This window comes from Falco biarmicus, chromosome 8, assembly GCF_023638135.1.
Source record: "Falco biarmicus isolate bFalBia1 chromosome 8, bFalBia1.pri, whole genome shotgun sequence".
Classification (NCBI taxonomy): Eukaryota; Metazoa; Chordata; class Aves; order Falconiformes; family Falconidae; genus Falco; species Falco biarmicus.
In genome coordinates, this window is record NC_079295.1 from 31972485 (window position 1) to 31984876 (window position 12392).

The 12392-nt window shown below is 42.5% G+C and overlaps 1 protein-coding gene across 1 annotated transcript in view; it reads left to right on the plus strand.

Annotated features, from left to right (window-relative positions):
- Positions 1 to 7822, plus strand: part of PDIA5 (protein disulfide isomerase family A member 5) — a 102119-nt gene extending 94297 nt beyond the window's left edge. The window contains exons 16-17 of the mRNA XM_056349235.1: positions 3393 to 3527; positions 6560 to 7822. Coding sequence (XP_056205210.1) covers positions 3393 to 3527; positions 6560 to 6640 — 216 coding nt within the window. The 3' untranslated portion in view covers positions 6641 to 7822. The remainder of the gene's footprint in view (positions 1 to 3392; positions 3528 to 6559) is intronic.
- The last annotated feature ends 4570 nt before the right edge of the window (positions 7823 to 12392 follow it).

Sequence of the window (12392 nt, forward strand, 5' to 3'; positions counted from 1 at the left end):
AAGTGAAGCCTTCTCTTTGTGAGCTGCATCTTTTTGTGTGCAGCCTTTCAATATAGTCATGAAGTAGTTCACCCTAACTGAAAACTGCCTGTAGGACACTCTTGTAGCAGAAATGGATTTTAATACTCACGGGCCATGAAAACACAAACAGAATGAAGCAAAGGGGATGGGTGCTGCTTGCTGAAATTCTGATATGTCTCAGAGTTCAGCTGTCTGAAGTTGTCAGGATTGAGACTGAAAACTGGTCTTCAGTCCAGAAGCGCATTTTGCTACAAGTGTTGTTCAGCATTACTTTTCTCTTCTTGCAGTGCACTATATTTGATCTTCTGGTGTGAGACATGCAAGACAATTAGGACTGTGATGCTATGGTAATGAGTGCATAGAGTTGGTAGCAACCCCCTATATTTAGGCTGCTTTAACATTTCCACTCTAAAGTAATCACTCAAGCTCTCCTAAGTACTCTTACTCAGCTACTGTTGGCAGCAGGCGTTTGAAATGCAGACTTGGATACAGTCTTGGGAATTAGATGTCTCTCTATGAAGTTTTGCTCAGGTCTGTATGAGTTACAAGGCTTCTGAAAATTGCTGTTTCCCTTCTCTGACTGGCTGTAAAAATAACCAGATGGGAATGTAAGTTCTGAGGAGTTGGGCTCAAAATGGCATTTGCAGAGCAGTGGCGAGTCTGTGGAGCTGTGTGGGAGCTTGCATCAGGAACATTTCAGAGAATGACAGACCATGGATGTGTCCTCCAAACACTACTCCAGATGTACGTGTCCCTTCCCATTAGACCTGTTAGGTTAGGTGTAGCGTTAGGCCAACGTGACTGTTGTGGCCGGACTTAGACTGGGATCTTTGTGCATTACGTTGGTGCACAACAAATGCACAGATGGACCAAGTTAGATTTCCGTGTGCAGTAGAGGAGGGCTGTATCTCAAGCAGGCTACTAAGCATTTCTTTCAGAAGCCACCTCCTTATAGTCCATCAGTCATCTGGTTTGAGGCAACAAGTTAAGATGTCCTGAACAAGGTTAACAGTAGCTTATATAGCATTGTGTTCCTCCACTGCACCCTCTCCTCATTGAGGGCTGTTCTCACAAAAGCCTTTTGTAAATGAAATTGGGCTCTTTGTTCCAACCAAGGCCAGTCTAGATGTTTCCAGAGAGGTACAGATAAAGAGGGCTTCTCTTCTTCCAGTGGACTAAAATCCAATTTTCTTAATCTCTGAGACACTATCTAGGGACAAATGAGTCATCATCAGTCACAGGTTTCATGCCTCAGACCAGCTACTAAGATCTGGATGCATGCAGGTATACCTTCCCCGTTGTCTGGCTGTAATCTCTCCCTGTGTGATACTTAGAGCAGTGAGAAAAAAACAGGTTTATTTATTCTTCCTGTTTTCAGGGAAGCAGGACTTCCAGTGTTCTTTCTACATTAATACCATGACGTGAAATAAATATTTGTTTCCATTGTAAGCTTTCCTTTGCACAGAAGTAGCCAACAGGGCTCTAAATTTTGGCTGGCTGCTAAGGTCAGGAAGGCATAAATACTCAGATGAAATTCTTTTGCAGCGTGTTATTCCTAACCTTTCATTTTAACTGGCCCTGAATGAGTAGGAGTCTTTCTGTTTACAAAAAGGAAAAAAAAAAAAAAGTGTGACATTCGTGATTTTAACAACTCTGAAGAGTTCTGTTTCTGTAATAGCCTTATTAATGTTTAAAATGAGAAAACAGAAACCAAATATTTAAGGTAACAACACTGCTCACTTTATATAGTGCTTTCCATCTGAAGATAGACCCAAGGAAAATCTTACCGAGTATTGTTTTGTCAGGCTTTCAAAGACAAAATAAAACAAGCAAATTAACTGGAATTGGCTTTGCCAATCTCTTTAATTACTGCTAGGATAATGAGATCAGGTTTTCTCATTTTGACAGTGTCACCATGAAACTGGAGGGCATTGTGGAATATTAAGTGATCTTTTAATTATGGATTAACAGTTCAGCTGCAACCCTGAAGTCACGCAAGCAAAAGGTGTTTTGATCCGATTGTTTGAAGGAGGCTGGTGGAATGGAAATTTCAAGTTGAGATGTGTCTGCTGTGAAATTAGCACTTGATATATGGTAACCCACAACTGCAAAAATCCTTCCTCTAATTTGTTTGGGTTTTTACATAGCTTGTACTTTAGCCTCCTTGCTCTTCAGCAGAGCATGTACCGGGGCTGTGAAGGCAAGCCTGCATGAGCAGCCGTGGAGGTTCAGAGCCAGAACTGCTGCTCGCGGGAACAGTCAGTGTGAAATCACAGCAGAGGGTTTGGCTGCCTTCAGTAGAAGCCTACGAATTATATTTTGTTTCAACATCAGAAAGGTTAAGTACAGCATCTCCTCAATACTTCACAGATTTGGGTTTCAAATGTCAAATGCTCTAAACTGGGGTTAGTCTGAGCCGATGCTCTAGGGCTGTGAGGTTGTGCTTCTGTGCTCTGCCTGTGCTGCAGCAGGCAGGGACCGAGGGTGTTGCTCTGCTGCCAACAGGCTGAGAGCACGGCAGGCTGTTCAGGGTTTGTTTGTGTGACAGTAGCATCTAGAGGTTTTGAAAGGAATTAAAGGCCACTTTGCTAATGGCTGCACATAACATACAGTCCCTATCTTGAAGGATAGTCTGAAAAAAAAAAAAGACAGGGAAGAAAACATAACCCCAGGCTGAGATTGCAAGTAAGCAACCTTCTCTGTGTGTAGAGAGTGCTCTGGCCTCTCGCCTGTCCCCATTTGACCCTGGGAGAACTGAATGGAGTTTACAGAAGCTCTTTGGGGTAGAAGTCATAAATCTATTAATAGCCTGCATAAGTGATCAGCCATGTTTGTCCAAGGACAGGAGAGGTAACTTTTCAGAGTATTAGCCATGCCACAGGAAGGAGGCTGGATGAAGTGGGTTGTTCCTGTTCATCAAAGTCACCCTGTCACCATTCATCACTTAAAACCAAAGTGCAGGAAGAATACTGCAGCGGGACAGAGCTGTGACTGCGGTGCTTGGATTTGGTTTTACCAACACAGTCTCTGGATTCCCCATTTGGAGTGTAAGGCAGTGCTCAGTGGGGAGGCTGGGAAGGTGATTCTCTGCGAGTTGATCACGCCTTGCAGCTGCGTTGGTCAGGTGCTGTGCGAGCAGCGCAGCACTTCAGTGGGAGGGAGCAGGCTTTTGCTCTTCCATTCCATTCGCATGGCTTGACCTGATGACCACCCTCTGATCTTCCTCCACAGCACAGCTGTTACAAAAGCTGTTGCATTTTTGGCAGAAGACTTGGGTCTTTTTCTAATGTTAAGTCTAAGCTGCAGCAGCATAACTATGAAGTAGGCTTGCTTTGTTTTCTCCTGCCTCATGCTGGTCTTTTGCATTTCAGATCGCCTATGCCGCAGTGGACTGTGCCAAAGGACAGAATCACGACCTGTGTAAGCAGGAGGGGGTTGATGGCTACCCCACCTTCAACTATTACAACTATGGGAAATTTATGGAAAAATATACTGGAGAAAGAAGGGTAAGTGGAAGCAAGGGTCATCACCTGATACAGGGAGGAAGGTCTCCTCTGCCAGTACTGCCTTGCAAATTAAAACTGCAGAGTAAAATTTTACCATGCTGGAAGGATGCTTAACTTCCTCTGTTACTGTCTTACATGGATGAATCATTGTGCACCACACCCCTGTACATCTCTGCATTAGGAACGTACTTGGTCTATTTTAGGAATGCGAGGAGAGGAAGGAGGAGTAGATTTGGTAATGCTTTGTTGTATGGTTTATTCTTTAAGCCAAAGTCTGCAAGTGAATTTAGACTGAGTGGAAGTGAAGAGTTTATTGCATGGGCTGCTGCTAGGTGCAGAAATGCCAGAAAATACAGAACTGACTCCTGTGAGTTCTGGATCGCACGTATACTGCAAATGTGTTATGGGTCTACCAGGCTGCCAAACGGTGACAGACCATTGGTTTTATAGCAGGGACAAAGCTGTCCTTTGGAGACTGGGGGAAACTAAATATCTCATTAGCCCTGAGTCAGATTCACTCCTGGAGCTCAGGATGGAAGGACAAGTTGTGCCATGTAGCCCATGGGCTGAAGTTTCATTCTTTTGTCCTGCTGTGGCCAGCTAATTATATACTATGAGTACAAGGGACAGAAATGGCATAATGCCTTCTGTGGTTGTAAAGTGACTGAAAATAAGGGAACAATCCAATTATTTCTGTGTGTTCTTTGTCATAACCTCCTAGAGGGAGGTTATGCCTCAGCAGTGATTGATTGCCTGGAGAAGCTAGGGTCTGCAAGAACAACTGGGGGGTTTCAAGCCGTCCAGTGATGCTGATAAAAGAGCCTTGCCTGAAAGTTATTGCTGCTATTACAGCTCACCAAATTATAAAGACTCATGAAGAAAAAAACGAAATTCTGAGGTCCTTTTTCAGTCAGGTTCTTAGCGAAGTCTTCATGGAGCTTCCAGTTTTCTCCAGCATTAGGACCCCAGTAACTACCATTTATTGGTGCTGATCCAGGCATTGTTATGGATACTGTGTTTAGTTCCAATTGTGGAGCTTTTCTTAAAGATGGGTGCAGTAGTCAATAATTAGGTAGAATTTCAGCTGCAATTTTTGTATTTCTAACCCATACTTACAGAAATGATATATGAAAGGAAGGATCTGTGGTGGCTGATGAAAAGAATTTAGCAAGGCAGGAGTGCTGTGAGGCCACAGCAGTTGAGTGATGATTCTTCCTATGCTGTAAAGTTGACTGACTAATCCCTTATGTGCAGCCAACCCTTTCTTGAGTAGAATTAAATCACCCAACAGGATCATCACAGTCTCTCTGCTGCTGGCAACTGTGTTCCCCCTCCACCTCTCCTGGGGCCTGTGGTCTTCTGCTTGTGCAGCATCGAATTGGGTTTTATTATCTCCTATGATGGTAACACTGGAGGCAGTGCCTAGCACAGTGCCTTCCATGGAGTTTCCAGGTCTGTTCAGAAACCTGTTTCAGTAACAAGAGATTGCACTGTGAAAGGACTTCTCATCAGCATGACTACACCTTTTGAACCACCTTGGCCAACCACCTCCTACTTTGCAAAAGAAGTCTGAGGAGAGAGCAGTGGGAGCCAGGGGACGTGCTTTCTGTTCCTGATTCGGGCACTAAATCAGTGGATGTCCGTGAGCATTTAGCTCAATGTGGTCCAGCTGATGTATCATTTCACATGGTCAGGGAAGAAAAGAGGCAACGTCAGCTGCCATGGGAGCATCTTGACATGCTGCAGCAGGAACCGTGCCCAGCAGAGCAGGATCTCTCAGCTCCTGGCCACCCTGCACTGGAGCGCTGGCTATGGGGTAGAGCGTGACCCCCAGCGGTAGCCTGTAAGGGGTCCTCCACACCTCCAAGGGAATTGAGAGTTCCAGAGTAGAGATTTTTAGGGCATTTCATCCCAAGCAAGGAAAAGTCAGGACACCCTGTGACTCACGTGTACTTTAAATGACTTTCAGACACACAGCTTTGAAAACCAGTGTCCTTTCATGGGGGCTGTTCATTGCCACATGTCTCCAGATGACATATGGCCACAATTTGTCTCTTTTTTTTTTTTTTTTTTTCCCCCAGTGGAAGAACAGTGAATAGTTTTAGAAGAGTGTTTTTTTTGTTCAGCCTTCTCAAAAGCTTCCAGGCTTTGGGTTTGGTTTGGTTTTGTTGTTGCCCCACATTGTTTTTAAGTCAGACTTTGACTTCTGTAAGTTGTTCTCTACATCTTTGTACTTTCCCTCTTTATCACCAGTTTTGACTGGTTTGTTTTGGGCTTGCTTAAAAGTAAAAATGGTCACATTGGGTGGGATCAGTGTTACTTGCCCAGATGTCTATAGTGTTGGTGTACCAGTAGACAGTGTGTTCAAACCTCCACCTGTCTGAGCCGTTTTGAAATACCTGCAAGTTGTGTTCAGAGCTGTCCTTGGAAAAGGAAACTGCTGGCATCCAACAGCCTTTGATGATCAGAAATCAGAAGTTGCTGAAATACAGAGGTTGGCATCTAAGCATCCAGGTTTGAAATTGTTTGACAGTAATTTTGATAGTAACTTGAAAAAATGTAATTCCCAATGTCTGAATGTGTGGAAGAGGAGGAAGATCATGAGCAAAACTTAAGGGATGATGAATAGTGGCAAATGTGTGTATAGCCAACAAATGATCTACTAACTACTTTCAAAATGACACATGTAGCATACAAAGGCAGCTTAAAAATGTCTTTTGAGTGTTTTTTACAAAAAGACATCAATGGCACTTGTAGGGACAGATTTTACCTGGTCCTGTGAGATTTAGGGCCTTTTTCTCTGTGTCCTATCCCTTCAAAGTTTGACATATGGAGTCTGCATGGATATTTTCCCCTGACATTGCAGTGGAGCAGCACTGGACCAGAGCACTGCAGGATGAGGCAGCACAGAAGCAATAACTGCTCCTTAGTTTATATTCTGCTGTGGGATACAGAAACTAGAAGTGTTCTTGACACATTGTTTTGGTTTGTTTGTAAAAATACGATCCATATTTTTCTTTCTTCAAAATCAGGAGTCTGGATTCACCACTTTCATGCGAACCCTGAGAGAAAGAGACCATGAAAGAGTAGGAAAGAAGAAGGATGAATTGTAGTTTCTGCCTCAAAAGAAGCTTTCCGCTGCACTGTGAATGGTTCCAGGTCTTTTGTTAATGCACCTGAGACTTCACATATTCTCAAGACAGAGACTTTTTTTTTATAAACAGCCATGGTCATTTTGTACAATTTTGAAATAAAGTGAAACCACTTGATTTTTAAAAGGAAAATAAATTAGAATGTTGCCATAATGTTTTAAAGAAAACTTAGCATTTTCTCTCATGTTGGGAGACTATGCCCACTGACACTCCTATGCAATATTTTTGTAGTCTGTAGTGTGTCTGTAGGTGATGTTGTTTGATAGGGTGATTTATTTTTTTTTAAGGTATTGCAGTACATGTCAAAAACAAAGGGGAGGGAACACATTTTTTGGTTTGTTGGCTTGACTGTTTTTTTTTTTTTTAAACCAGTGAAGGAAAATGGGACTTGTAAGACACGGATTTATCCAAGTGCAGTTTTACATTCTTGTGAAATACGGTTACATGTTCTTCAGTGAGATTTGGGGGAACAATTTTAAGGTGCTCAGGGATAAATAAGATATCTGAGTTAATGAAGACATTTACATTGACCAGTCCAGATCTGTTGATTTCATTTAAATCTCTCTGGTCTTTAAATCAGGACTGTTTACATACTGTTAGAATGTATTGAGTGAATTAAGCTAAGTATCAAAAATCAGCAGAACACAAGTAAAATTGAACTAAACTCTCCTTCGCTGGCATCAGTATTGTCAAATGCATCTGAGAGTTATGGCAGGAGTGATTATCTTATAGGGGTATACAGTTACCCTTATAGGGTATTCAGATTATGATCGGGCCATATCAAATGCATGTTGGAAAATGTTACGTTCAACTGTTCTGATAAATGCATAGTACTTCTGATACTGCAGTAATTATGTATATTACGTGTTTACATACCAAAAGTTTATCTGCATTTATATTTGGGATTTTTCCTTTTTGCTCTTTAAGGAGTTGCATAAACAATCTCTGACAAAATCATCAGTCTAAAAACCTGTATTGGCAGCAGTTGAAATGTGTTGCACTTTCGATGCTTAAAAAAAAAAAAAAAGGCGTTGATCTGGAGGTACTTATGTCTTCAGAGGAGGGGAGAGGGAGGGGCAGGAAGTTGTGATTCACTTTGAACTGAAAATAAATTTTAAAAAAGACAAGTATTTTTATCATTAATCAGCCTTGTTCAGCTTCTTCCCCGCTGGGTGAACGACCATAGGTGGTGGTGGTTTAGGAAGAGCCAGTGCATGCTGGATGGGTGCCCGCCACCCCTTTGCTGGGGACAGCCTGGTGTCCAGGGGTGCTGGGCAGTATGGCAGGGTGCTCAGCGGGGTGAGGCTTGGCCTCCATCTGCCTTGGAACTCTGTGGGTGGGCAAAACACCTTTTTTACAGTGAAGACCTATGCCCTGGGTCTGAAGTCTTCCTCTTGCTCCTCAGTGTGCCCATCCTGTTTCTTCTGCTAGTTCGGATCCTTGGTGAAGGCTGTGCTAGCAGGCAGCTCGGTGCTGTTCTGCTCAGGAGGTGAGTGGCATCTTACCTCCTGCCTGGATATATTTTTTTTCCTCCTCTCTCTCGCCCAATTAATGACACTGTAAGTTTGGCACTCGCTAAGCTGCTGAAGCCCTTAGTGAGTAATCTGGAATGCTGGTAGCCTGATTGGCCTTGTATGGTAGCCAGCTTGTTAACCATGACATCAATTTGAACGGCGATGGAGCTGTGCCAAGTATCTTCTCTTAATAGGCACCTGATGAGTCTCTTCACTCAAAAAATCAGCTGCCTGGTAGTACATAATATCCTAGTGTGAAAGTAGCTTAATTTATTAAGTCTCTTACTGTGGGTTTTTTTTCCCCTTTCTTTTCTCTTAGCATAGTTACTTCATGTTGTGTTTAGTAGTTTTGCGTAAGATCATGGTAATTCTTTCTTTCAAGCTATCCTTGCAACAGTAGCAAGCATTCTGCCCTGCATTTAGGAAATAATACATATTGATGCCATTTGATTTCAAACAGGAATTATTTTGCTTACCATCAAACTACTAGATTTGCAGTCCAGAATTTACTGCATTTTTTTTGATCTCAGAGTCAAAGCGTCTGGCATTAAAGAAATACAGTCTCCAGAAATCTTTGAGCATTTCTGTGCATACTTGTGCTAATTGCTAAATGCAGACTTCTTAAAAAAAAAAAAAAAAAAAAAAAAAAAAAAAAAAACCAGAAAAAATCTTAGCTTGCCAATGGTGACTTCACGAGTCGGGATCATTCTGAATTATAGGCTTTAGTAAATGTTTAGGATAGGACAATTGCACACTGTGCTTCAGACCGGTAATTCCTTACAGCTGGTTACACCATAATAAAAGTAAAATTAAGGATTCTCGTTTTTCCCTTCAGTCTTTTGTCAGTTACTTCTTGGACTTGGGCATTCATTTTTTCTTTGCTAATCATGTGTTAATGCACAAATATAAAATATTTGAGAATAATTTACCTTCTGTTACAGGGTCATGACTCATCTGGTTTACAGTCTGAATGGATTTTCAAAAATACAGTTTTGAACACCATAACCAATTACATCAAATGGCTGACACAGAAGCCTTAGTTACTGTGAACTAGAGTGTAGCATGATCTGGAAGCTTTGCTTCCAAGCCTTTTTAATTAGTAGACCAGGTCTGGATCTCAATTACACTGTTGTAATTCTGTTGCCTCCAGTAAAGCAAAAGTTGGTGTTTATATTTGCTAGCGAAGTCAGTTTATATTTGCATCAGTCAAGTTGAAATTGAAATACTTTTTTTTTTTTACAAACTCTGAATGAAAAGTATGTTATATGTAAGAGGTCTTATTTTGTATAATTAAACAGTTGGTCATTTCATACATTCAGACTTTGCAGCCCATTGTAGTAGATGCACAGCCCAGGCATTCATAACCACACAGGAATTTCTGCCATGGTTGAAAGCAAGTAATCCAGGCTTTCGAATTGAGTCGTTTATCAGCAAGAAACTTAATTGCTGATAACAAATGGTTTGCAGTGAATCAGAGATTCTGCTCTTGCAATTATGGGTTTGGTCTTTCAGCCCTTTTAAGGTGCAATTCAAAGGTCTTGGACATCCACTACACAGTTAACCCTAAGCAGATTAAATCTTGTTGAGGAAGGGTAAAACGTGTACACAGCAGAGGCTGAGGAAGGATTGTGTATCACTTTGTTCCTCAGCATTGGCTTAAACAAGATATAAATAGCCCACAGGTCTGTATTGGTCCTGTGGCGTAGCTGGACCAGCAAACGAAGGGTAGCAGGACCGAGCGTTTTGTGCAGGCTCTAGCAGCTGGACGGGAAATGGCTTTCCCAGCTAACGAAAGAGCCCAAGATGCTGGATTTATTTCATCCACCAGAAGGAAGAAAAAGGAAGCCTGGACAATATCTCAGAAGAGTGAATACTCAGGGATACGGGAGACTCAGGTTGGAGTCCCAAGATGAGCATAAGCTCATACCAACATCCTAGTCCCCTGCAACCCAAGAGGATAATTTAGTTTCTGTGCATCTCTCTCTGACCCAGTAACTATGTCCTTACTTGTTCAGACTAGAGCGACTCCTACAGGAAAGACTGGAAGAGCCTTGCTTTCCAATCTGAATCAAGCAGAGCTACCTAGCAAATCTCTTTCCTCCCCTGGTAAAATTGCATTCTGGATCTGTAGCCCAGTTGACTCCCAAGCCCCTCCTAACTCGGTGCAGTTGGGTGAAACAGCCTTGGGAATTTTCTGAAATTCCCACCCAGACCAAATTAGCTCCCCAAATCTTGCTCACTTAAAATTCTCTCAATAGTCATCTACAAAGATGGATTGATACTAATGGTGAAAAAAGATTAGAGGGGTAAGGTTTATGTCCTTGCAGCATTTAATTTGGGAGTAAAAAAGCAGATGCAACTCCCATTACGAGTAAGCTCTAAGAGAATGCTTCAGGCAGAGTCTCATTTCAGATAGAATTGCGTCATGGGTGATTTTGCTTTTAAAGGCTAAACTGCTTTTCAAAAGAAAAGTCAAGACCTGATGACTTAGCCTGCAGGTGTTTTCTTAGTATGTTTTCCTTTTTAAAAATAAAAAGCAAAATCACTTTCCATATTTTTGATAGTGCTATGTTACGAGAAAGAAATGTTGTCTGTATGGATTTCCTAGAATAATACTAAACCCCTGCCAACTGCATTTTACAAACTATGAAACAAGGCATTTGCTCAAAATGGCTCTCGAGGGAGTGGGGACTGTTGTCCACGTGCACCTCGTTTTAATCCAGTAGGCTCACTTCAGTGTGGTTGGGTCTGTAACGGTGCGCTGGGATTGCAAGTGTAAATTCTGCAAACAGGGTAGGGGAAATTAGCTTTTATCAGCAGGTGCTGAGCGTTGGGGCCAAATGCTGGCATCTCTTTTGCCTTTGGCAGCCCAGCATCCCTGAGCGTTCCACGGCTCCGCTGGAACCACGGGTGTGCAGCCCTTCGGCTAATCCGGTTGTGTACATAACTGCTCTGTGCTGGAACTGATTGGAAACCAAAACTGCTCCCGTTATTTTCTTTGGCTGGTTGTGAGAAGATGCTACGCTTCCTCTGTGCATCCTGCTTTTATTTACTGATTAAGGAAGGTGGGTATTTGGGAAACTACTCCAAATGCCGTTTTATCTGCTGGCAACCAGGACTCCTGGAATGCTTGACCCGACAGGTGCCGCTGAAATACTCCCTGCAAAGCACCCTCGAGTGGCTCAGCCAAAGTTTTGGCAGGCACTGTATGAATCAGTGTTGCAAAAAATCTCTGTATCTAAGGCAGCGATTTCCAGGCTGTGGTTTCCGAGGAGTTAAGCTGAACTGTAAACTCTGTGTATTCATCACCCCAGTGTAGCTGCTTTTGAGGTCAGAAAAAGGATGGTCTGTTAGCCCAGAATTTAGGGAATTGCAGCTCTAGTGCTGGCCCATAATTGAAAGCCAGGAGGATGTTTCCACCCAGCTGCCAGACCTGGTCCTTGGCGTGTAAGATTCCTTCCCTGGAAGTTCTCTGTCCTGCCCAGGGCACTCGCCACTCTTGCAGGGAGGCAGTGCTCCTTAAGGAACAGTTATTCTATGTTTGCTTAGAAAGCATCATAGTGCTAATTATTCTCATTAGCTTTGAGCCACTAATAAATTATCTTTACTATTGCTCTTCCATCACTCAATAATGAGAACCGTTTAGTCAGATGTTGCAGATACTGCTTGCTCCCTCCTTCTCTGCAACATGATTCCTTGCAAGCATTCATCATGGGGAAAAAAGCTGCTATGTGAACAAAATCTTTTCAAATTAGTCTCTGGTGCCCCAGTTAAGTGGGTGTCTACATTGCAGGCATGCAGAAGAGTCTTCTTCATTAATATGTGCAATTCTGTGCTAGCTGATTAGCTCTTGCAGCTCATTTGGTAGCAAATGTGTAAATCCGTCACACTCCAAATGCCAAATATGTGCAGAGCTAAATTATGGAGAAGTAAGAAACTGCAAGAGTTGGGAGTCTTTACTCTGAAAAAGAGGTCCTTATCCCATGCATTAAATTGGAGCTCTGGATTTATCAAGAGCATTTGTCACTCCTCTGCTTTGTCATTTTTCTGCTTGCAAAACGAATAATTCTTCCTGTCGTGTTGATGGTCCTTTCAGTATGTGTGGGTGTTTAATTTTGTGCCTAACATTTGTAACAGACACCTGGTATCTCGTCTCAGTTCCTATAGAACAACAATAGCCACAGCACAATATGATGCCT